Raw genomic sequence first — 26,871 nt, forward strand, 5'->3', positions numbered from 1 at the left:
TGGGGCTGGATGCTGGGACAGGATGAGGCAGTAGGGGTGAGAGTGCTCTGTGTGTGGGAAGATGGGGTGCATGGCATTTGCAGGCAAAAGTGCATTACATGGTAGAGACTCCTAGTTGCACACTACATGTCCTTTCCTTGCTCGTAGAACCCCTCCCTGGTTTTTAGCTTGGTACATGGGTAATCAACTAGAGCTATACTTCACAGCCTCCCTTACAGCTAGGGGTAACCAGGTGTCTAAATTCTACAAGCAAGATCTCAAAAAACTACACAACAGCTTCCGGGGAACCTCCTCAAAGATAACTAGCATGTGCTCTTTGTCCTGCTTCCCACCTTCCTCCATCCTGCTGCCTGGATCGCGGATATGACGGTGGGAGCTCTCGCCTGCGTTTTGCCTTCCTCGGGCGTGTGGACAGCTCCCCTTCCCAGGGTGGTAAGGCAATCTTTAAGACTATCCCCTAGGTCTTCTCAATGCCTGCTGGGTACACAGAAGCTAACTGCACTGGTCTTTGCTCTGCCCAGGTGAATTCTCCAAGTTCACCAGGAGTGTCCACAGATGCCTTTGCCTGAAAGGAGTCTCCAGGCCCCATGCATCCCCTTTCTCTCACTTTTTGCAAATTCTGGGGAACGAGATGTTTCCCACAGCAGACCTTCCACTCTGGGAAGCCAGCCTGGCCTTGGGACATCCTCTCTTCCTTCCTGTCGAGGATGAGGCTTTGGGAACCCTGTGCTTTCAGAACCCCTCCTGGTCCCTATATGGGCAGGATGCCTCCTCACTCTCTGCATGGCCTCTTGGACTTCCCTGCCTCAGTCTCATCAGCATCAAGGATCTGGCCATGCCCTGAGGATCTAAGCATAAATGAGAGCCAGCCCAGGCCCTGGTGAAACTCCCCTTCTTGTAAACTCCTTAAGCGGATGCAGTCACCACATTACCCTCTCAGAACCTGAAACCGCTTCTACTGCCCACAAGGGAGAATCCAAATTTCTAAACACGGCACCACGGGCTCCATGGCTTACCTCTGCTGCCCCTCAAGGCCACCTCCTTCCCTCCCCAGATCCCTGCATGGACCTCAGAGACAACCTCCTGCCCCTCCCTGATCCTGTGCACATCCCATCTCCTCCTCATCATGCAGGCTGTGCCCAGGACAAGGCCCTTCTTCTCCTCCTCTGCCAATGAAAGCCCTCCCTGAGCTCCCTCATCCTCTGGCAGTGCCAGCCTTGCCCTGGAGGACTCCTGACATGCAGAGCATGTGGCCTCCACAGCTTGTTCAGTGCAGATGTGGAACCTGCACTCTTGTCAAGCTAGCCTTATATAGCACCAGAGCCCAGAGGTGCTCCCCAACCCCTGCCCACCATTCCCTGCTGCACAACACATGACCCCACTGCCATTCCCAGACCACCATGCTTTGGACAGTCAGCACTTGCAGCCTCTGGACCCCTGGTCTGGTCCCCTTCCCCATATCAGCACTCATTAAGGGTGGAGCCTGGTCCCTCTGCACAAGGCAAGCACAGCCCATGCTGGGTAATGGACTTTAGTGTGCTTCCCTTGGCCTGGCCCAGGTAGAGTTGGGATCTGTGGACTCAGTTCACAGAGGGGGCCTGGAGGTGCCCAGCTGGCTACTGGGAAAGGGAAAGGCCATGTCCTTATGAAGGGCAAAAACCAACTACTTTGAGGCTTTGAGCTTCATGGGTTGATGTGGGAGTGGGGGTAGGGTGAGGCTGGGACAAGGTAGGGCTTCTTCCTCTCTGCAAGGCCCCCTGCTCTGCCCTTCTCCCCTCCTTAGGCATCCCTGCAGATGGCCATGGTGCTCAGCCCTGCACTATGTGCTGGGCTAGGGGTCCCTGCAGGCTGCTAGGCTAGCCAGTGCCTTCAGAGCCTTGGGGAGGCTTTGGTCAGGTCTGGGTCAGGCTCAGATCAGCAAAGAAGAAGGGAGAGGCATGCCAGGAGGTGTATAATAGTGCAGGGTGGTAGGTGGGGGATGGGACAGTGGTTTGGATGGCCAGGGAACAGATCCCCGGGCTTGTAGGCAGAGCTTGTGAGTGATCGGCTTGACCTCCAGCTTATGGGTGAAGGCATGCAGGATTTAGGTGGGGCTAGAAGAACATAATGATGTGATGCTATTAGTTAACCTTTGTTGAGCACCTACTATGTGCCAGGTATCAATCTAAACATGCACGTTGATGCATATGAGATAGGTGTCATTGTCATGCTTCCTTTATAGGTCAGGAGCAGAGAAACCAAATATCTTGACCTTAGGCCATTTATAAGGTTTCTCTTGTAAACAGGGATGATAATAATCACCCACTAAGTGGAGGGAGCTGGATTTGATCTCAGGCATCCAACCCCAATGCTCAGGTTCATCAACAAGGACTATGAATGCCCAGCTCAGTCATGTGACTTTAGCCAGCAACAACAGGGAGTACTGAAGGATCATGGAAGAGCTCAGTCTGGTCAGAGCAGAGTCTAGGATACCTGGCAGCTTGGGAGGCCAGCCAAGCCGGGGCCATGGGCAGCTTGAATGCTGCACACTTCATCCCTGTTAGTCGTACCTCAGGGTGAACTCTGAGAGCCCTGGCTCGGTAGCTGCCTTCACCAAGGGCTCCTTAAAAACAGCCCCAAAGCCAGTGCAGAGTGGGCAGACTGCAGCTCCTGAGGCAGCCCACAGCATGCCTGCTCAGCCAGGTGGCTGGGAGCAGGCCTTGATGCAGGCTCGAGGCAGGAGGGTGGAGGCCTGGCACACTCCTTTTCAACTGGGCAATGCAAGGAAAGAATGGCTCCCTGGGCATCACTGCCCTCGTCACCTCCAGGCAGGAGAGGCAGATTGTGAGGAAGCACTGAGGCCTTGCCATCACGTGCAGGCTCTGCAGGGCCCAGGATCCCAGCACTGCCCAACAGGAACCAGGTCCTGGCTCAGGGTGAAATGGGAGCAGGACAGCAGAGAGGGAAGCCAGGTGGCCTTGCAAATGAACTCCCTGCATATAAGTAGCTGATCAGTCAAATGCTGACAAGTTTATCGTGTAAGGCAGAAAATGAACACTACACCCAAGCTCATCCACCATGACTGTGGCCCAAATGTAATGGAAACACGGGACAGCGGGCTGAAGGCACACGGCAGGAGCCATTTGTCTTGTGGCATCCTCATTGAGCACATCGAGGCTCCTTTAAAGTGGTGAATCAATCTTCCTCAGGGAGCCCTGCTTAACAGTGAGAGATGGGGATTGAGTAATAGGAGGAGCTTGCTCTGACACCCACGCCCAAGGAGGGAGCTGACAGCTTTGGTAGTGTGGAAATTCCAGAGGCCAGGAGGCCTTGGGGAGCCCTGAGGCTAACGTTAGAGGTTGGAAACTTACAGGCTGAGACTCGGGTGAGCACAGATAAAACAGCACCTGGTACCTCTGTGCAGGGCTGCAAGACTCAGGTGCAGTTCTTTAATGTGCACTACTGTGCACAAGTACCCCCAGACATACACCACCCTCTCTGGGACACTTGCCTTTGCTTGCTGTGATTTATTCCCTGAGGAGTTAGCACAAGTCAGATTTCTATGCCATGCCCAGCCTCCTTCTCACAGTCCAGGAGATGGATGAACTGGGCTCTTTCTCGGCGGCTTAGACCTTCTTAACCTTTCCCAATCCCATCTGAGCATCTTTCCTCCCCAGATGAAGGAGTACGTTCTTCTTTTGGGAGGTAAATCTGCCATTGCACATCTCATATTCTTCCCGACTCTGTGGCCTAGGGGGTGATCTTTATGCTGTCGGTCCTCAGAGACTATGAGAATTCAGACAGAAGTATTTCTTACTCTTGCAAAACAGAACTGCTTTGACTTGAGTTACATCAGGCCCCTTTCAAGAGCTCTGGATGGAGAGTCTTCCGATTCCAGGAACATACACTTTTCCCCATTCTTCCCCCTAAAAACTTGGACGCTTTATTTCAAACAAAAGTAAGAAGACTCTGAAAGATGGAGAGAAGAAGGCAGACCAGCCAGAGACCTCAGAACCCAAGGAACATCGTAGCAGCAGATTCTCTGGGTATTACAGACTGAATTTTGTGCCCTGAAAAGTCATACATTGAAGCTTCAGCTCTCAGTGTGATTCTGTTTGGAGGGAGGGCCTTTACAGAGATAATTAAAGTTAAATAAAGTCTTAATCTAACAGAACTGGTGTCCTCATAAGAAGAGAAAGAGATACCAAGCATGTGTGCACAGAGAGAAGGCCATGTGAGGACCCAGTGAGAAGGTGGCTTGTAGATGCCTACCCTGTGACACCTTCATCTTGGACTTCCAGCCTCCAAAACTGTGAGAAATACATGTCTGTTGTTTAAACCACCACTCTGTGGTATTGTTATGCCAGCTGTACAAACTAATACACTGTGGGGTTTTGTTTGTTTTGTTTTTTACCTAAAATATCCAACTTGCAGTTGAAGAACCCAGCAACGTAAAAACACAAGTGGGTATAGTTAAAAACAAACAATCAACAAAAGCCTGCTCTCTCTAGTCAAAGGATCAGGACAGCAAGACATAAAACTTTTAGGTAATAACCGTTCTACTTCAGCCAAACACCATAGAGAAAAACTGTGTCATCCCTCCCTCCCCCAACACCCTCACCGGCAAAGGCCAAGTGGAGAGCCCAGATGTCTACCATCACCAGTCAGTAATGAGGCATCTCAACTTCTGGGGGCATCAGAGAAGACATGGTCTCAGATGGAAGCTGGCACTTCCATCTCCATTGGGCAATAACCAGCCCTCCCTCCTTTTCCCCACACAGCTTTAATAGAGACCGTGTAGGGAGCTTGAACTCCTCCCCCCAACCCTGCAGTAATAAGGAGCCCCCTCCCCCAGGGTGTCAACAGAGACCCAGTGAGGAGCCTGTGCTTCCATCTCCACCTGGTTATAACCTCCCCCATTCTCTTGCTGGACCTGTGTCAGAGGAAGCCAGCTAAAACATGCTTAAATAAGATCCCAAGTCTCATAACACAGTATATCCAAGTTTCAACAGAAAATCACTCATTCTACCAAGAACTAGGAAAATCTCAGTTTGAACACGGGAGGTGGAGGCTGCATTGAGCACGCCACTGCACTCCAGCCTGGGCAACAGAGTGAGACTCCATCTCAAATAAATAAGTAAGTAAGTAAGTAAATAAATAAATAAATAAATGAAAATTAAAAGAAAAATAAAAAGCAGTTATAAAAAAGCCTCAACAAGCAATTTTAACACATTTGAAACAAATGAAAAAAGAAAAAGAAAAAGGAAGTCTCCACAAAGAAACAGAAATTCTCAGCAAGAAAATAGAAGATATAAGAAGAACCAAATAGAAATGTTAGGACTGAATAATAGAATAACCAATATAAAAAGCACAGTGGATGGACTCAGCAGTAGAACCTCGGGAGAAGAGAAGAGAATCAGTGAACCTGAAGACAGAACAACACTGATTAGACTGGGGGAGAAGAAACAGAGTCTAAGTGCCTTTGAGACAAAAGATGATGTTTATGTCACCAAATTCCCAGGAGAGGAGAAAGAGGGCAGAGCAGAAAGGACTCAGAGAAATAATGGCTAACACATCCCCAAATTTGGCAAAGGACACACATCTAAAGATTCAGGAAGATAAGTTAACCCCAAACACGATTAATTCAAAGAAATATCCACCAAAACATACCATAGTCAAACTTTTGAAAACTAAAGACGAAGGAAGAATCTTGAAAGCAGCAAGAGAGAAATGATTTTATATATATATATATATATATATATATATGCACACACACACATATATATGTGTGTGTATTACATATACATATACACACATATATACACGCACATCCATATATATATATATACACACACACACACACACACATACTATAGGAGAAAACAACTAGGACAACAGCAGATTTTTTTTTTTATCAGAAACCATGAAGATCAGAAGGAATTGCCGTAATATTTTGTAAGCGCCGAAAAAAAAAGAACTATCAATCCAGAATTCTATAAGAAAAAATATCCTTCAGAAATGAAGAGGGGGAAATCAAAACATTTTCATATGAAGAAAACTAAGAGAATTTATGCCAAGCAGACATATCCTGAAAGAATGGCTAAAGAAAGTAGGTTTCTTTGTTTGTTTTTGTTTTTGTTTTTTGCGATGGAGTCTCTCGCTGTCGCCCAAGCTGGAGGGTGCAGTGGCCCAATCTTGGCTCACTGCAACCTCCGCCTCCCAGGTTCAAGCAATTCTCTGCCTCAGCCTCCTGAGTAGCTGGGATTACAAGTGCCCACCAGCACACCAGACTAATTTTTGTATTATTAGTAGAGACAGGGTTTGTCTCTACTTGGCCAGGCTGGTCTTGAGCTCCTGACCTCATGATCCACCCACTTCAGCTTCCCAAAGTGCTGGGATTATAGGCGTGAGTCACCGCAGCTGGCCCCTAAGAAAGTTTTTTTTTTAAAGAAAGGAAATGATAAAAAGAGAAACACTGGAACATCAAGAAGAAAGAAAGAACAATAGAAAGGGTAAATATCTGAGTAAATAAATTCATTTTCATTCTCCTTTCAAGTCTTCTAAACTATGTTTCAGTGTTGAAGCAAAAATCATAAAATTGCCTGATGTGGTTCTAAATGTATATAGAGATAATATTTAAGACAAGTGTATTATAAACAAAGGAGAATAAAAGGTGGTAAGCTTTCTACACTTCACTAGAACTGGTAACATTTCAACACTAATAGACTGTGATAAGTTATGTATATACAAGGTAATACTTATAGAAACTGTTAGAAAAAGCTATACAATCAGATAATACTAAAAAAGTTACAGGTAAATCAAAATTGAATTCTAAAAAATATTCATGTAACCCACAGGAAGGCAAGAAAAAGAGAACAATAATTGGAAAACAAAAACTAAAATGTCAGAGTTAAGCCCTAACACATTGATAATTATGTAAAGTGTAAATGTTCTAAATACACCAATTAGAAGACAGAGATTGATGGAATATATTATAAAACATTACCCCAGCTATATGCTGTCTACAAGAAATGCACATCAAATATAATGATATAGATTGGTTATAAGTAAAAGGAAGGAAAAACATATAGCATGCAAACATTAATCAAAAGAAAGTAGAAATGGCTATCTTAACTTCAGGTAAAGTACACTTGAGCAAAGAAAATTCACCAGAGACATAGAAGGGCATTATATAAAAGTAAAGGATAAATCCTCCAAGAAGACATGGCAACCCTAAATGCATCTGTACCAAGCATACTATAAAATATGTTAAACAAACTCTAACAGAACTGAAAGGAGATACACAAATCCACAATTGTACTTGGAAACTGTAACACTGCTCTCAACAATTGTTAGAACAACTAGACAGAAATTCAGCAAGGACGTACAAGAAATCAACAATATCATCAATCATTCTCTTCAAATACCCATGGAACATATGCCAAGATAGACTATATCCAGGGCCATAAAACAACCCTCAACAAATTGAAAAGAATTAAAGTCATTCAAAATGTGTTATCTGACCACAGTGGAATCAAAGTAGAAATCAGTAACAGAAAAATAACGTAAAAAGTTCCAAACATTTGGAAACTAACCAACATGCTTCTAAACAATTAACGGGTCAAAGAGGGAGTCTGTATTAGTCTGTTTTCACACTGCTATAAAGAACTACCTGAGACTGGGTAATTTATGAATTAAAAGGTTTATTTTACTCACAGTTTTGCACGGCTGGGGAGGCATCAGGAAACTTACAATCATGGCAGAACGAGAAGGGGAAACAAGGACCATTTTTCCATGGCAGCAGGAGAGACAGAGAACAAGGGGGGAACTGCCAAGCACTTTTAAACCATCAGATCTCCTGGGAACTCACTCACTGTCATGAGAACAGCATGGGGGAAACCGCTTCCGTGATCCAATCACCTCTCACCGGGTCCCTGCCTTGGCATGCGGGGATTACAATTCGAGATGAGATTTGGGTGGAGATTTAGAGCCAAACCATATCAGAGTTTTAAGGGAAATTTTAAAAAATACACTGAAATAAATGAAAACTAAAATACACCAAATGAAAATTTGTGAAATACAGCTAAAGTATTGATGAGAGGAAAATTTATAGCATTAAATGCTTACATTAGAAAAGTCTCAAATCAATAATTTCTTACCTGAAGAACCTAGAAAGAGAAGAGCAGAAAAAAACCCAAAGCAAGCAAGATGAGGGAAATAATAAAGAGCAGAAATCAATACAACTGAAAACAGGAAAAAAATCAACAAAAAGAAAGGTAGTTATTTTAAAAGGCCAATCAAATTTATAGAGAGACTGACAAAAAAAAAAAAAAAAAAAAAGAGAGAGAGAGAAAGACACAACCACCAATATCAGGAATGAAACAAGATATTACTACAGATCCTGCAGACATCAAAAGTATAATAAGAGGATACTATGAACAATTCTATACACGTAAATCTGACAACTTACATGAAATCCCTTGAAAAGTATAAGCTATCACAATGCATTGAATATTATGATTATTTGAATAGCCCTATAATTATTAACCCATTTATGCTGGAGGTTGCAAATTTTTTTGTGAAAAATCAGACCTTGGTGATGACCTTAAGCAGTAGGATATAAATAACTCCCACAAGCTTAGCGTTCTAATAATGGAACACTAGGCATAAATGAGTTAAGGATATTGAATTAGCAACATTAAAACTCCCCAAAAAGAAATCTCCAGGCCCAAATAATTTCACTGACGAATTCTACCAAACATTTAAGGAAGAATTGATACCATATTTATACAATCTCTTTCAAAAAATATAAGAGGAGGGAACATTTCCCAATTTATTTTATGAACCTGGTATCCTGATACCAAAAGAAGAGAAATACAGTACAACAAACAAACAAAAAACCGAACCAACTATAGACTAGTGGCCCTCACAAATATAGATGCAGAAAATATTGAACTACATATTAGCAAGTAGAATTAAGCAATATATGAAAAGAATTATACACCATGACCAACTGGGGCTCATTTCAGGGATTCAAGGCTGGTTCAATATCTGAAAATCAATCAATGTAATCCACCACATTAACAGACTAAAGAAAAAAATAACATGATTATATTAACTGATACAGTAAAAACATTTCACAAAATTCAACATCCATTCATGATAAAATCTCTTATTAAACTAGTACCAGAAGGGAACTTCCTTGACTTAATAAAGAACATCTACAAAAAGCTTAGAGCTAACATCATATTTAAAGGTGAAAGACTATAATTGAGTTTTGTACGTTAATCTTTTATATTGCAACCTTGCTGAATTCATTTATTCTAGGCATTTTTGGGGTTGTAGATTTGCTACTATTTTCTACATACATAATCATGTCATGAAAATAGGGATCATTTTATTTTTTTTCTTTCTGATCAGTATCCCTTTTATTGCCTTTTCTTGCCTTACTGCACTGACCAGAACTCCAGTACTGTGTTAAACAGAGTGGTAAGAGTAGGTATCCTCTTATTCCTAATCTTAGGGGGAAAGCATTCAGTCTTTCACCTTTAAATAAGATGTTAGCTATAAGCTTTTTGTAGATGTTCCGTATCAGGTTGAGGAAGTTCCCTTCTGGTCCTAGTTCTCTAAGAGATTTTATCATGAATGGATGTTGAATTTTGCCAAATGCTTTTACTGTATTGATTAATCATATTATTTTTTTCTTTAGTCTGTTAATGTGGTGGATTACATTGTCTTCACATCTATCAAAATGATTAAAATAAAAAATAGTGACAACACCAAATGCTGGTGAAGATGCATAGAAACTGGATTATACATATATTGCTGACAGGAATGTAAAATGGTACAGTCACTCTGGAAAACATTTTAGCAGTTTCTTAAAAAACTAAACATACAACTATGGTGTGACCTAGAAATTTCATTCCTGGGCATTTTTTTCCAGTAAGTGAAAACATAGGTTCACACGAAAACCTGTACACAAATGTTCACAGTAGCTTTATTTTTAACAGCTCGAAACTGGAAACAACCCAGATGTCCTTTGATAGGTAAATAATGAAAGAAACTGTGATACCTAGCACTGTGGAATATCACTCAGCAATAAAAAGGAAAGAACTGTTGATACATGCAACAATTTGGATAAATCTCCATCCAGAGAATTATGCTGTTTGAGAAAAGCCAGTCCCTGCATCATACATGCTATATGATTTTGTGTATATAATATTCCAGAAGCAATAAAATTATTGAAATAGAGAACAGATTTGTGGTTGCCCAGGAGTTAAGAAGGGGGTGAGGTGCTTGTGGTTATAAAAGAGCAGCATGAGGATCCTGGTGGTGATGGAATGTTCCATATCTTGACTGTATCAATGTCAGTATCCTGGTTGTGATATTGTACTATAGTTTTGGAAAATGCTACCATTGGGGGAAGATGGGTACATGTGAGATCTCTGTATTGCTTCTTACAACTGGATGCTAATCTACACTTATCCCAAAATAAGTATAATTTAATTTAAAAAAAAGAACTTAAGAAACAAGAAGTGCTCTTTCTTCTGGGTTCTAACCACTCTTCCCACAAAGGCAGAGGATATAAAGAGCTGTAATGCTTCCAGAACTGGCAGAAAGGATGGTGGGGGAGAAAGGCAGGAGATATAAAAACATAAACAAAAAGAAACCCACCTCCCAGCTGTCTTGTACCCCAAACATTATTGTGCTGCACATAAAATGGAAAACGAGGGCCAGAGAGATGGTGACCAGGAGAAGGTAAAGATAGAGGAGCCCAGTGTGTGTGCACACAGAGAGTGGTATGTGGATGGCCCAGGAAAAGCAAAATGCATCGCAGAGTTCATAGGGATTAGGATTCCATGCAAAGAGCAAAGCAGCCCGAGGGCCCATGGGCCCCTGCCTCTGACCACAAGGACAGTACTCATGTTCAAGTTCACCAGATTTTTCCAGAGGGCTTGTGGGCATTGGGCAAAGCATCCCCAGGGTGATCCCCAAATCTAATAAGAGCTACCATTTAGCCAACACCCTCTGTGTGCCAGGCGCCAGGCCATCTGCTTTACAGCCCATCCCCTTGGTCCTGCCCACAGGGCAGACTGCTATCTTCATATAGACTAGGAAGCCCAGGCCCCAGGCCCCAGGAGACAGCAGCCACGGTAAGTCAAATGCAGGCCTCTTGCCCTGGACCACTTGCCTTTCCTGCCTGGATGCTCTTGTCCCCAAAGGCCTTCATTCTTCTACTGACGGAGGGAGGCATTGGCCCAGCCCTTTCCCAGAGCAAGAAAATCACATTCAGTCTTGAGAGCTCGGGAGGTATTTCTGGGCCAATTAAATCAGGGAGGCTGTTAGTGCTAATGTGTAATTGGTTTTAAAATCAGCAGACATGCCTAGCTCTGGATGACAATATGTAAATAGCAAAATGCCCCCATCCTGAATGGTTCTTGTAAACCATGACCATGGCCTTCTGCAGCTGTAGCCGCCTTCTGTCAGTTCCCTCCTTGCAAGCAGTGGCTCAACTCTAATTGACTGTCGGGGATAAATATTTACGGGACTGTGTAAACGAAGAGCATCTGCCTCTGAGGTCTGGTCGCAGGCTCTTCATGGCAGCACCTGGGAAAGCTAGCGGGTGGGGGGCTCTCCAAGCGGCCATCCTTTTCCTACAAATTGACAAGTGCTGTAGTCTCCCAGACTCGGGGCCGAATGTCTAATTAAATTTCCAGACCAGGATAAAGGGTTGGCTCCTCCTGGGTTCAGGAAGGCCACAGCTTCGAGGCGGTGGGGAGGGAGGTCCTAACAGGGTGTGTAGACTCCCTCTGAGGCCCCAAGCCTGTCTTCAGAATCCCACCCAGCCTCCTTGGCACTGCAGATCTCAGGCTGTCTAGGTAGACGCTCCCTTCCAGTGTCAGACACTGCTTCACCACCGGCCACCCCTAAGGGAGACAGACGCAGCCTCTTCCTTGGTTCAGTGGGAATGAAATCCCACCTCACAGGTGTAACGAAAGACAGAAGGTGCCCAGGACAGAGCAAGCACAGAGGGGGACCTGGATGCACTCCTAATATCCGAGTAAGCAGGTCCCAGGCTGGGCTGCATGTGAAAACACCAGAGTACTATAAAAATAGACTCCTTGGCCCCACTCTGTCCCTCTGGAAAATCACTGGGGCCCGGGAATCTGTTTTGTTTTGTTTTATTAAGGAATGCCCTAGACAATCCTGATGTCATCATCCAACCCCAGTCTGCAATCAGGGCTGAGTCACACTGGCCTCAGCACACCTGGCTTTAGCCCCAAGTTCCTCTGTGGACGTGGCCTCCCAGCCCCTCAGGACTCTGAATTGCTGCTTTGGTTTAGCCTGTGTAGCCTGGTGCTTTGGGCCCCCACGAGGCTGAGAGGAGCTCAGCTTGGCCAAGGCCTCCTGCCAGCAAGTGCTTGCCTGGACTCTGTGCCCATGGGCACTGTCCCTGTACCCAGGCTCCAGGAAGTGGGGGCAGGATCTTAGGGCTTCAGCTGAGAGGGTTGGGAGCTATGCTCCCCTAAAATAGACCAACCCATTCCATGGAGTTAATCAGGATACTGCTGTGGGTCAGAAAGCACCTAAGCCCCAACAGAGACAGCTGGGCAACCACTCTGGGGGCTCCCTGGCTCCCCCATCACCCCACTCCCCAGGCCACGTGTCCCCTAAGTGCACGCGGTCCTCACACCTCTCCTTTCCTCCTTCTGGAGCCCTTCATGCCTGTCTCAAACAGGCCATTCCCCTGCATGGCTAAACTCTTCTGTAGGTGTCCCGCCTAACTTTGCCTCAACTGCAGTGTGACACTTCCCGAGGGGCTGCTCCCCTGAGGTGCCCACTGCCCTGCCACCCTCTCAAGCACGCTGTTGTTTTCCTTCACACTCATGCACCCCAGGGCCAGGTGGGGTAGACAGCTTCCTTCTCCCTGTTGCTGCTTTTAAACAACTCCCCCTCCCTCATCCCACTTTGCTTTGGAGCTGGAGCTGTTAGGCTTTTACCCCCCATCACCATCATCCCCCTTGTTTCTGTGCTGCGCCCATCTCTTCCTAGGTCCCCATCATGAATATCTGGGCTCTCAGTTCACCTGCTTCCCCCATGCTACTGGAATCATCGTTATGGTAACATGAGCATTCATGTGGACACCCAGACTCCATCTTCTCCCAGCTCCACCACCTCCACACCTTTGACAGTTTCACCCCTGCGCCCATGGCCAATATCACATCTGGGAACTTCTCCCTACCAGGAGCCCACCACCTCTAAAGTCTCAGTTCCAAGCATCTCACACTCTGACCATATTCCTGACTTTCTAGTTCACATCCTCTGATACCCACTGAATACATCTCATGTCACTGAGACAGCCAGACCCCTTGGCCCTGTTATGCTCTCACCATCTGTCATCTACCCTGTCTGTCACCTCATTCCTATTATGGGCCGAATTGTGTCGTTCCAAAATTCCTGTGTTGAAGTCCTAACTCCCAGAAGCTCAGAATGTGATTGTATTTGGAGATGGGATTGTCTTGATTGTCCCAAATTGTCTTTAAAGAGACAAGTTAAATGAAGCCATTTGGGTGAAGCCCAATCCCATATGACTGGTCACCTTATAAGAAGAGATTAGGATGCAGATATGCACAGAGGGAAGACCACAGGAAGACACAGGGAGAAGGTGGCATCCACAAGCCAAGGAGAGAGGCGTCAGGAGAAACCCACCTGCTAAACTGTAAGATAGCAAGTGTCTGTTGTTGAAGTCTCCCAGTCTGTGGTACTTTGTTATGGCTGCCTGAGCAGACTTGAACCTGCCTGAGCAGACTTGAACACACTTCCTTACTCAGCTCAGATTCCAGCATGACCATTCCCTGCCACACCTTCACCATCCCCACCAGTTTCACTCACCAACTCTGGCTTAACCTGAGGAGCTGAGCATTGGTGGGGAAGATCACATAACAATGTTAATTAGCCTCTCCTAAAATGTATCACTTTGAACCTTCATATATGAGCTCAACATAGTCCATAAATTTTATCAAGTTTTTCAAGTCTTCTTTCCCACTTTGCAAGAGGCTATTTCACACATTCGATTTTGTCTTCAGAATCCAACTCCCTGCCTCTTATCTCAAGGTAGTGATCTGAGACCAGGAGGTACCAGTTGGGAGCCTCTGCATGCCCCTACCTCTGCAGCCTCAGGCCCAAGCTTTCCATTTCACCCTGTACCAACCAAAGGCCTCTTATTTTCTGAGTTCCATCTCCTTTTGCCTTTGCAAGAATTCCACCCCTCCATTTATGTCCTATCTCTTCATCAATTTCTTTTACTAAATTCCTTCCATACATTTGTCTCTCCTCCTAAAAACACCCCCCTTGACCCTCGTCCTCTTTCAGCAACTCGCTCGTTTTTCTGCTCCTTTTAGTATTAAAATGTCTGGAAAAAGTCAACCATACTCCCTGGTTCAACTCATTGACTGCCTCATCGACAATTTCTTTCTGCTGTTGGACCACTTCTGTCAGTGTGCAACCATTTGTTCTCCTGCTACTCCAGTCTGACCCTCAGTAAGCCCAGTGACAACTTCAGGGTTGCCAAACCGGGTCTTCTGTGTCCTGTTCCTCCTCGAGCTCTCCAGAGCATTCCACGTGGCTGGCCGCTCCCTCTGTCTTGAATCGCTGACTCTTCTGGCTTTCCTTTACTTCACGGGCTGCTTTCTCAATCCCCTTTGCATCTTTCTCTACCTGACCTCCAGGCCCCCTCTTCTTCTATTTCTAGATTATCTCACCCAGGTCCATGACTTTAAGGATCATTTATGTGCTGATGGCTCTCAAATTTATAGCTCTGTACTGACCTCTCCCTTGGGTTCCAAACATATATATCAAGCTTGATGTCTCCACCCAGATGACTCAAGCAACTCGAGCCCAACATGTGTGGCAATGATTTCTCCATCCTGCACCCACTCCCCAACGCTGTTTCCCATCTTACTAAAAGGCACCAACATCCACTCATGGCTTGGATAAAAAGCCCAGGAATTGTTCTCGCTTCCGATGGCCTTGACCCCACTGGTCTCTCCAGCTTCACTCTCAGCCCTGGCCCAAGCTACCATACTCTTTCACTGGGAAAATGAAATCATTTTGTAAATGGTCTCTCTGTTTCTGTTCCATAGGCAGGACTGCTCTGGGGAGGGGGAATCTGTGAAGAATTGGTTTCCTGTTGTGTAGATGACACAGTTGACGCTAACTGGATTAATCAGATTACCCAAGGGGAGGTGCGTGTGTCCCCTCCTTTCTGTCGCATTTCCCTCAGAAACAGCACTTCCATTCAGAAAGCCAGATCAAGTGCCATTAACAAATCAATTCTGATCCGCAGTCCAAGTGCTCAGACCTCAGGGCAATCCGGCCAGCCCTGAAGGGTGTGTCTTGGGCCTGGCCTGCTAATAAAGTAGAAACTATGCTGGAGGCAGAGGCGATTATTTTCATGCCTGTCTCTGTCCCTGGAGGGGAGAAGAGTGGGATTTGATTACACCACGGTCTCCTGAGGGAATTAACTCACTTCGGAATGCTAAGTTATTAATTCTCCAGCACAAGGTTAGGTCCGGGAGGGCAGTCAGCTCTCACACCCCTCTTTGGCTCCTGCAGCCCCCTATTTAGGACAGCATTCAGGAGGTGCCCAATAATTGAATGAGAGAATAATTAATTGGTAAGTGGGGGAATAAGACTGGGGCCTGGCATTTTTAATCACCCTGCACTCTTTTATTTAATAAATGTAACTGGGCCCCGACTGTGTTTCTCAGAAATTAAACCAAACAGACAAGGCCCCTGTCCTTCTGACCTATAGGCAGGGGGTGGGAGGTGAGGGGAAAGGCAAATAATCAGCATCTGTCAAACAAATTCAAAACTGTCCTCAGAGAGGGAGCAACAGAGTCAAGATAAGAGAATGGGCCACAGTGACAGAGTGTGTGGGAAGGATGCCCAAGGAGGGCCTGAGGCTGGACACCTGGGCTGAGCTCTGCATGGGGCAAGGAGCCAGCTGGATCTGGGGGAAGACCCTTCTAGAGAGAGACCAGAAAATGCAAGTGGCTGTTGTCAGACAGCTAGGCCCAGTACATCCGGCTCAGGCCACCTTCACTGGGCAGCTGCTCTCCTCCTCACCCTGGGGGTAAGGTGGGTGTGTCCCTGCTGGGCGGCGGGCTTTGCCCAGGGTGGGTCTGCCTGCCTGGGTACCATCCTTCCCTCCAGCCTTTCTCACTCATGGCATGGGGCTTTGTTCCATTCCCACCTCTTCTAACAGAGCCTTTCACAATCCCACTCGGAAGGGCTCCCTCCCCTCTCTGAAGTCCTGGAGCACGTTTTTGACGCCTGTCTGAAGTGGGTCAGCACTGCATGCCCCTGGATGTGAGTCTCCTCCCCGTGCCCTCTCTTCCCGTTCCCATCACGGGGCTGCTCCTGGGTTGAGGCCTCATCTCCTTTGTCTCCCATACTCCCTGGGCCAAGCCCAGGGCCCTCAGTAACAGATGTGGAAAGTCTGAATAGATTACCTGGCCCAGTAAAATTCTGAGGGGCAAATAAAGACTCACAGAAGTCTTGCTTCTCATTCCAGTATCTCTACCACGGGCAAGGAAGGAGGGCATTCCATCAGCTTCTGGAATAGGACCAGCTTTGGATTTGAAAAGTAGTTTCCAGAAGGGTGATGAGAAATTTTCAAGAATATTCCTGGCTTTCTTATGGGAATGCTTGGACACTTTCATAAGAACAGTGCCACAAGATAAGGGGCAGCTTGAAGATAAAGAGTCCCAGGATGGAGAGATCAGGTGAAAGACACTTTCCCGGAGGCAGGCTCCATCCCACACCCCCATCTGAGGGCTCCCCCAGCCACTCTGTGAGCGCCGCCCACCAGGAAAACACACCTGCTGACTTGCAGCCAGCCTTCCCCCTGCTAACTCCCCCGCCCCGCCCAATATTCCCAGACGTCCCTAGTTCCAGCACCAGTTAGTCCCACCAAGAAAGCCAGATACTGTCAGATGGAACACGAAGGCATAAAAGGTGCCTTCAGTGGCAAGGCACCGTGGCTGGCTGCAGGACATGCTGTGGGCCCTGAGCTCCCGCACTATGGTTGATGGGGATGAGGCCCCGGCCCAACCCTGGAGGGGGGAAAGCCGATGGGCACGAGCATGAGATGGGCATGGATATGTGCTGGGCACTGCGGCTGACCTTTCACGAGGACTGTCCTGGCCTCGGCCCACTCGCTCCTCCCGTCGGACGTCAGCAGGCCAATTGGAGGCAAGCGCTCGTCCTCGTTGGAAGCCATTTTGACTATCTTTCTCAACTGAGTGAACAGATCCCCCTCACTGAGACGGCGGAAATTAATGACAACATCCAAGACAAAGAACTGTGGGGTAAACAGGTCAAACATGTCACTTGTTGGGTGACCCGTGGCACCAGGCCTTCACTCAGCCTTCACAGGTGAGCTTGGGACAGGGATGCTCAGGCCCAAGGTTCCCAAGGTGTTTGGTGGTTCTAAGCAGTCTCAGTTTAGGGACCAAGCCAAGGCTGTTGACTGTGCTGGATTCCTCGCTGCCCCCAATCAAAAAAGGCAACATTAAACTTAGCCGAAAGAAAATGTGCTTTTATGGTTCACGGAATCCATTATGTTTATGGGGAATGGAGGATAAATTGGCACAGCTACTCTTGGAGGGCAGTGTCTATCAAAACTAAAAATGTGCATGTCTATGACTAAGCAATTGCACTTATAAATGCATATTTTATCCTGAGGCTTAGAGAAACATACCCGTGTGTACCAGAAGACACGAGGAATGTGCCTCTCGACCTTGTTTGCAACAGCAAAATGGTAGCAAGAGCCTCACTGTTCTCCAGAAGGGGAATGGCTAAGTGAAATGTGGTGTATGTGTCTGAGGCATGTCTACCCAGCCATTGAAAAGAGTGAATTAGCAATAGATAGAGCCACAGTGATGGGCCTTAAACACGCTGGTGAGTGGAGGAAAAAAAGCAAGCCAGCAATCATATGCAGAGGAAGATTAAAATGGAACACCAACACACACCATGTGTGCATGTGCACCTACACATGTGTGCGTGTGTGTGCGCCTTCACATGTGTACCTACGTGTGCTTTGTATGTCAGCCCTGTGGTTCTATCATTTTGTAGCTTTGAAGGCTAGAGCCTCAGGCTTTGTGAAGGGTCTATTCCTAGATCCAGGTCAAGATACCCTTTTCAGCTGACTGACATGAGTACCTTGTTTTCCCTTCCCCTCCAACTCCCTAGCAGTGTCTCTATGGCCTGGTCCAGTACAGGGTCCCAGAGCATGTCTGGAAGAGGTGGATACGGTGGCCTGTGGGAACTGGGAAATATTTGGCTTGACTTTTGAATGAAGATGGGGAAACTTCCTTGGGCTATGGCCAGGGTGTCAGGTGGGCTACAAGAGCTCCTAGATGGCCTTCAAATCTAGGAAAAGAGGTCACAGCCACCCTCAGATGTCAGGGCTCCACAGAGCTCCCAACTTACTGAAAACGTGAGGTGAGCCCAAAATCACATTGTAGAGCAAGTACCACAGGGGTCCCTGGGATGGCTGCCAAACTTGGGTTTTAGCAAAGCAAAACCAAAAACAAAAACCGTTTGTCAGAGGAAATATTTATGTGAAGCTCAATATATGGAATATATAGTGCAGTGGGTCCAAGGAAGAGGTCAGGAGCCCTCATGCTCAGCCTGTCCCCCAGGACCCATGGGTCCTTGTTGGCTCTGTGGAACCCAGTCTGAGGACCCGAGCTGCAGCAGGTAGACCTTGACCTTGGGGTACTGGCCAGACCTAGGAGTCCTTCCCATTCTTGGGCAGACCACTTAACTTGTCTGAGTCTCATGTCCTCAACTGTCACACGGAGATCCTAAGGCCCCCTCTGCAGGGTCACTGTGAGGATTAAGTGGGATGAATGCATGTTAAGTGCCGAGCCCACAGGCTGGCACATGAAAGGTCCTATTTGTCAGTCTGTAACACTGTCTGCCTGTGTGTGGTCTCCAGAAAGGCCAGGGCCTGGGTGACTGCATGGAAAAGAATAGATGTGTAGGTGGAAGGTCTGGATCGTGACCCTCAGGGCATCAGGGCTGAAGTGAGAGTCCAGTGAGGATATTCTCAAACTGACGGCTCTCATTCTTAGAAGCCAACTGGTGGAGAGACATGGGACTGACTGGAAGTGGGGACTGCATTTTGGAGACATGGTGCCCCAGCTCCCTGTATGACTCAGGGAAGAAGACTGAGCCTCCTCGGAGAAGGTAATGGATGTGAATGCATGGCCACTGCATGCTCTGTGCCTTCCCTCACCAAGACAAGGGGCTTCTTACCTGATTGCAGCAGGCTACGATGACGTGCTCAGGCTCCGGCATGATGCTGCTGTTCTGGGCCACCAGCGTGTCCTGGGTATGGCCGGGGAGCCGGTAGGAGGAGAAGAGCCCATAGTATTGCTTCATACAAAGGGGCTGCCCTGACAGCTGGCCTTTGGCATAGTCAGTGGGAATGGAGTGGCTGAAGAAGAGGAGCAGGAAGGGAGGCAGCCACGAGGGGATGGCAGGGGTTGAGGGGAGACAGAGAATGGGTTTTATTGTAACTCGATCAGGCAAAATGGGGCGCAGAACCCAGAATTGCATCACCGTGGCAGATGCAGAGCTCAATTCTCCACTGTTTAAAGTAGTAGAGGGCCCCATTTCCGCAACCCATGGAGACCCTCAGAGTTTTCCCAAACCTCTGCCTCATGTGTGGCATGTGTAAACCCTGCCAGTTAGCCTTCTGTATCTTTGCTTATGCTGATCTTCTCTCAGCACGCATTTGCCCCAACCCCAGAACTCAACTGTTCTATTCAGAAAACTCCTTCAAGAGCCTACTCCTTTATCATCTCTTTTAGAAGCCTCTTCTGAGGTCAACGCAGGAAGTTCTTTTTCCCTGTGGTCTCAGCATGCCTTTTGCCTGTCCTTCCTCTCTCCCTCCCTTTCTTCCCTCCATCCACCCATCCATCTATCCATCATACATCCATACATCTACCATACATCCACCACTAAACATCCATCCCGCCTTCCACCTACCACCCACTCATCCATCCACCATCCACCCATCTATCCACCATCCATCCATTCTTCCATCCACCCATCCATCCACCAAGCATCCATCCATCCTTCCATCCACCATCCACCCATCCATCCACCATCCACTCATCTATCCACCATCCATCCATCTTTCCATTCACCCATCTTTCCAACCATCTATCCACCATCCATTCATCTTTCCATTCATCCATCCATCCATCCATCCAGCCAGCCAGCCAGCCATCCTTCCACTCTTTCAGCCAACAAATATTTGTGAAGCACATCCTCTGTATAGGCCAGGCACCATTCTGGGATATGGAGATTCGGCAGCAAATAAGACTGCAGCTCCTGCTCTACGGGGGTGCAGGTCCTGGGATATGTAGGTGGGGAGTAGACCACAAGCAGCAAACCAGTGAACAGGAGACTTTCAGGTAGTGAGACAGAGTGTTGGCAGGGGCAGGAGGTGGTGACCAGGGGCAGTCTCACTGAGGCAGGTTGATTGAGCTGAGCCCTAAGGGTGAAATGTCCCACAGTACTGCAACTCAAAGTATGAGTATTGCACTGAACTGCTGTGACTGACCCATGACTTGGTGTAATGCCTGAACCCAGAAATGTTTGCAGCAATGTGATGGGAGTTTTATGTCTGCTGAATCCTGTAATAAAATATTTGGTCTCATATTTCATGCCATTTTTCTAGTAATCAATTTTTTTGTTGTTTTACACAAATTTTACAAAATGAAAGAAAATATATTGGTTCTTCCCCAGAGGCAGCTTGAGAAGCACTGGTCAAAGGCAGAGAGAAGCCAGTAGGGCTGAGGCCCAGTGAAGACAGGGCCAGAGAGGCGGGCAGGCAAGGTCTTGTGGGGCTCCAGTGGCAGTGGGGAGGAGCTATCACCTTATTCTTGGTGCAGTGAAAGCCCTCGGGAGGCTTCAGCACGCAGGGGCACGACTGGGTTTCCATTTTGTTGTTTTACTGACCCTGCTTATATGGGGAGAATGGACTGAAAGTTGTCACAGGAAGAACAAGGAAGGAGGCTGCGGCAGAGAAGGAAAGTGATGTCTCAAGTGAGGGCAGCAGGGAGGGAGGAGGGAGCTTGGGGACACGGTGGGGAGGGAGAATGACCACATCTGAGCACCATGGGTCACATGAAGGTGCAAGGGAGAAAGCAGAACACGCACAGGTGACTTCTAGGTTCCCAGACTCACCAACAGGGCATGCGCTAGTGCACTTACAGAGATGGCTCAACAAGGTATGGGAGGAGTTGGGGAGCTGGGAGGGAGAGGCAAAGCTCTCTTGGCTCATTTGTAATGACTGAGAGACACCCCAGTGGGGATGGTTGGGGCTTGGATGAGCGAGTGTGGGACTCAGGGGAAGGGACACAGCTGTATTTTGTGTCTGTTTATGTGACTGTCTTGCCCAATAGCTTAAGGACATTTTGAAGGGAGGATGAGGCCTTATTTCTCTTCATCTTCCCAGCATAACTACATTGCAAAGTGAATAAGTGAATTAATTAATTAATTAATTAATTAAGGGTTCAAAACAGGCACTCAGGAAAATGTTCCAGTCTTAAGTCCTTTTCAGTCATTGGACATGGGAACCTCCATGTGGATATGCATGGGTATTCGTGTTTGTGTGAGTGTGCACACAAAAATGTGAAGTCTGGGATCAGAAGGAAAGTGAAGTCTTGTGGGGGCAGTCAGTGATGAATGGGCACCAAGTCCCCAGGCCCAGCGAGACAAGGCTATTTGAAAACAGGCAGGATAGTGAGCTGGAGGGGCGAGTTCTGGGAGGAAATGGAGCACTGTCCACGAGGAAGGGAGAGACCGAAGACACACCATGAGGAGACAGCAGTCCAGGGCCTAGTGACCCATGGCATTTAGAGAGGAGTGAACAGAGCACCCAAGAGCGTGTGGTGCAGAAATGCCCTGGACAGCCTGAGCTGCTCCACCCTGAGAGTCTGGGAGCCCTGCCTGCCCCTCTCCAGAGGGAGTAGCCCTACCCTGGAGGGGCTGTGGGTCTGAGCCTCTGTCCCAAGGCTAGGTAAAGACTGAGTTGAGTCAAGTTGAACAGAGAGTGAAGTTTGCCCCTTGTCCCCTCCTTGCTCTGCCACCACCCAGCTGTGTGACCATGGATGAGTTACTTAACCTCTCTGAGTTGCAGCTTCCTCATCTGTGCAAGGGATGCTTCTTTGGGCCTCTCTGTCTCCTTCCAGCTTCTAATGCCCTTATAGTCTGTACCTTGAGAGACTTGGGTCCTCCAGATCCTCTTACTCTCCCTGCTGCTCTCAGATACCCTCCTGCTCTCCTAAGCTTGGCCAGGAGAGGGACTTTCCTCCTAAAATCAAAGAGAGCCTGCGGTGCTTTAGCAGCCCTCTCCATCTGTCAGAACAGCCTCGTGTCCACTGAACTTGGGGGGATTGAGGACACAGAGGCTCTGGCTGGAGACACCATTCCTCCAAGTGGCAATCAGGACTCCCATCACCTTACTCTAACAACTGTTTCTTCCCCGCCTTCCTATGTGTTCACCAGCTTCAAATGAATTCACTCCACCTGTGCACATATATGTGGAGGGAGGGGGCATTTTTAAAAGATCAAGGAAGGATAGCGCTTGCCCCAGGAAAAGGAACAGTTTACAGTCAGGCCAGCTGGGCTAAAGGTCATCCTGATGGTGGGGGAGTGGGTGAGGGCAGGGACACCTGCTCCGTGCCAGGAGCCAGGAATGGGAATACAGAGTTGGAAAAAGACAAGGTCCCTGCAAGGGAGATGGACGCATAGGCAGACTGTGCTGGAACAGGGCACCACCCTCCCAGTCCTACCTGTCCAGCAGGGCCTTGTAGCTGAGTACACCAGAGATGAGGCTGGCTGCAAACCTGCAGGGAGAAGGGAGGCCTGAGCCTTTCCTCCCAGGGCCTGGCTTCCTCCCTCCCTTCCTCCCTCCTTCCATTCTGCCTCCCCTCCCTCCTTCCATTTCCCTTCCATCTCCTTCCTCTTCCCTCCCTTCTCTCTCCCTCCTCCCCGCTGCCAAACTCTATGATCCCCCATTGTATGCCGGCTTGTGTGCACTAATCAGATGTGGCTCCTGCACTAATCAGATGTGGTTCCTGCCCTCCAGCCCAGTGCCGTGAGCCCACCACAAGCCTTGGATTCAAAATGGTCCTTTGGTGAGAATTGGGGGTGGAGCAGCTCTTGGGGAGAGGAGAGGAAGCTGGAATCACCTTGAAGAGGAGAGGGAGCAGAGAGGGAGATGGAAGCCAGGAGAGGCCACAGAGCAGGTCACAAGGGACGAAGGGTGAAGGGTGGAGTTCTTCCTTGGAAAGGCCAGCCCTGGGGCTGGACAGGGCAGGACTCCTGGTCTTGTGGAAATGTTCTCCTGGGAAAAGCCAGTAATTTGGTCCCTTTCCCCCTACCCCCCAGTACTAAGGAAAAGGAAATTGAGTGCTTGGGGAAAGGCACTGGAGAAATGAGCAGCGGGAACTGTCATCCTGGGATGCTGGGCCTGGCTTAATTGCACCGGGATGAAAATACTCCTCAGATGCAGTTGTGAGAACTGTTTTCAGAAGTCATTCATCCGTCCACACCTTCCTTCTTCCCTGGGGAGACCCCAGCTACAGTGGGAGGAAAGGCTGGCCAGCTGGTAGGATGGGATGGGGAGGTCTTCCTAGCGTGGCTAAGCCCGGCCCAGAGGTGAGGTGGGCCCTGCCTCTTGCCCTTGGGACATTTTGGCCTGCCCTCTGCCCTCCCTCTAAACTGTCCCCACCATTTGTCCCACTCAGGTCTTAAGACCAGACTCTGAGAGACTCCAGAAGGGAAACCCTTTCTCCCTGCCCCCATCCTCCATCGTCATCAGCGGCCAGAGGCCCTTCCAACGGCTCAGTGAGCTCTGAAATTACAGCAGATGGCACAGGCTCTGGCTGCTGGCAGGGAGGAATTGTTTCCAGCCTTCTGGGGCCTCAGTTTAGAGCTGCAAGCTCTGGAGGGAAGCAGAGGCCCTCTCAGACAGCCTGGGACAGTGTTTCCCAGGGACAAGTACTGGTGTGGTCCAGGGCCACACGCCTCCTCTCGGGGCCTCAGCCAGGTGGAGGCTGTGGGGATATTTGGACCCATGACCTCCATGAGTGCCCATTCCACTGCAAGATAAATACAGACTAAGGCTGATCGTGTGATTGTCACTCGAGTGCAGCCACACCTAACCTTGCTCCCCACCTGATGGGCTGGACGTCCACTGTCTCAGGGCATTTGGCCACAGGAAGCTCAGCTGAGGCTCCAGCTTCAGCCTTTCTTTGCTGGCGCTGGGGTAAGGGCCCCTGCCTTGGGTGGGTCCCCAGGTTATGAGCTAGGAGCACCAAGGCCTCACCTCAGCTGGTCGTCGGTGCCAGGGAAGTGCTGCCGAGCAAAGATCACGGCGGGGCTGGAGTTGACAGGCAGGGCCAGGCGGTTGTTGAGATACATGTCATTCAGCCAGTACTCAGACACCTGCCAGGGAGGGCGGGAAAGGCTGTCACATCCCTCCAAACAGTCCTATCCTGACAGCCCCAAGAGAAAATCAGGACACTTCACCAGAGCATTAATTCATTCATTCCACAAATATATGCTAAGCCCCAGGTATGTGCCAGGAGCTTCCCAGTCCACCAGGCCTGTCCTTCACCTTTGCGCCCTCCTGTCTCCTTTCTTCTTTCCCAGTCCCCATCCTGGTGGCTTGGTGCTACATCACTGTCCTCTGCCTGTCCTTATAGGTGTCTCCTTCCTGCCTTTCACCCTCTCTTCTTTCCTGATGCGATCTCTGTCCCCATCTGTCCCCTATTCCTGTCCCCGATTTGTCCTCCTCTTTCTCTATCCATATTTCCCGTTCCTCATCTTGTTTGTTTCCCATCCTTGTCCCTTCCTGTCCTCCAATCCATGCCACCTGCCTGTTCCCACCCCTATCCTCCATCCTTGTCCCTCGTCTCTCCTTCTGCCCTGTCTTTGTCCCATACCTGCCTCTCACCGAATTCCCTCTGTCTCCAGGTCTGCCTCCTGCCCCTCTTCTATGGGTCCCTTGTCTGCCCCTCTTACCCAGTTGGCTGTCTTCTCCTGCCGCTCCAACAGTTTCTGCTGCAGGGTCTCACCAAGGCCACCAGGGGCCCCAAACCGCTGCACAATGGCCTGGCTCTTCCTGAACTTCTCCTCAGGCACCAGGTGTCGCATGCACTGCAGGTACGTGGCCAGGGTCTGCCGCAGGGGGGGCACGGGCAGTTTGGGCAGCCCCTGGAGAAGAGGGTTCATAGGCATTGTGCCTCTCATATGTGCGCCCCATGCCTGTCTCCAGGTTGGTCCCTAGTATCTGTGTCGTTCTGCCCCTGTGTTGTTCTCTACCCTGGGGCCTGTCCATTTCTAGAGCTCAGCTCAGCAAAATTATGAATTTAGGAAGTTTTGGTTTGGTCCCTGACCTCACTGTGCTCTGTCCCCAGAAAGGGGTAAAGTGTAGAGGAAAATATGGTGATATTGGCACCAGACAGACCTGGGTTTGTACCCTGACCCTGCCACTGACCAGCTCTGCAAACTTGGGCAAGTCACCCTCCTTCTGTGCCTCAGTTTCTTCCTCTGTAGAATGGGAGTAGTAACCCCTATCTCTCATAGGATCAAACAGATAATAGATATGAAAGGGCTTTTAAGCCACAAAGGATGGATCTAAGATGAAATAGTCCTGTTATTGATATTGTTGGCTACTGGTGACTCTTAATTTAGGATTGTTCCCAGCTGGGGCTCCAGAATCTGATTGATCTCTGGACCTGAAGGGGGCACTCTTAAGGAGAGATTTGGAAGGATAAAAGATGGTTTTGGATGAGAGACAATTCAGTGCTGCCCTAATGACTAGAATCCTACAAGAGGTTTCCTCAGAAGATGATTCATGCCCTGAGCTTCTTATAAGTCCCTCCTACTTATAAAACCCAGGCAGGGGATTTTGTTTCATGTGGGTGTTAGGGGCAGTGGGGGGGATGCAGTGAATGTCCTTCCTCTCCGAATCTCTCCAAGCCTCTGCTCCTCATCCATAGGACATAAATAATAATTCCTACCTGAGAGGAACACAGAGAGAATTAAATGGGGGAAACAACTGGCCTCGGATAGGCACATCTAAAATGTTACGACCTTGCTGTGTTATACTGCCAGAAGAATTCCCAAGTGGAAACTCATACTCTTTGGGGGCCCCAAAGTGTGGCTAGAGCCTGGGAAGAACCCCCCCGACTCCGCCTTCCTATACGCATGCTGTGCCTCTCAGTTTACTAGCAGCTTTCACCACAGAAGGCTTCTGTGTGGCTTCAATTTTGTGACTTCCAATTTATTTATGAGGAAACTGAGTCCCAGAGAGTGGAGTAGCTAGTCCAAGGTAACATACAAATCTGATGGCAGACAAGGAGCTAAAATCAGTCTTCCATGTCCACTCTGCTTCTTTCTCCTGGGTCGTTCTCTCCCTTCCCTTTCACTCCCTTTTCCATTCCTTTCCTCTTCTTGTCCCTCACTTGGCCACTGACAATAGGAAGGCAGAACTTATAATAATATTGCTTAAATTGTCCAATTTCTTCTCCTGTAAAATGGGGGTAGTGAGCCCTCCCTCTCATAGGATTAAAGACCTAATGCATGTGAAAGTGCTTTTAAGCCATGAAGGATGGATCTAAGATGAAATAGTCCTGTTACTGATATTGTTGGCTGCTAGTCACTCTTAATTTATAAACTGTTCTCAGCTGGGGCTCCAGAATCTAACTGATCTCCAGACCTGAGGGGCGGGAGGCAGACCTGGAGAGATTTGGAAGGATGAAAGATGGCTTTGGATGAGAGACATAATTCAGTGCTGCC

At 48.2% G+C, this 26,871-nt stretch overlaps 1 protein-coding gene across 2 annotated transcripts in view; it reads right to left on the minus strand.

The window, feature by feature from the left end:
- CHAT (choline O-acetyltransferase) overlaps nt 1–26,871 on the minus strand; it is a 54,745-nt gene that overhangs the window by 23,770 nt on the left and 4,104 nt on the right. For both annotated transcript variants that reach the window (XM_015147028.3, XM_077946372.1), the window contains exons 3-7: nt 25,093–25,284; nt 24,395–24,513; nt 22,857–22,910; nt 19,306–19,486; nt 17,167–17,344 (exon numbers count right to left, since the gene is read on the minus strand). In XM_015147028.3, coding sequence (XP_015002514.1) covers nt 17,167–17,344; nt 19,306–19,486; nt 22,857–22,910; nt 24,395–24,513; nt 25,093–25,284 — 724 coding nt within the window. The remainder of the gene's footprint in view (nt 1–17,166; nt 17,345–19,305; nt 19,487–22,856; nt 22,911–24,394; nt 24,514–25,092; nt 25,285–26,871) is intronic.

Source organism: Macaca mulatta, chromosome 9, assembly GCF_049350105.2.
Source record: "Macaca mulatta isolate MMU2019108-1 chromosome 9, T2T-MMU8v2.0, whole genome shotgun sequence".
NCBI classification, from domain to species: Eukaryota; Metazoa; Chordata; class Mammalia; order Primates; family Cercopithecidae; genus Macaca; species Macaca mulatta.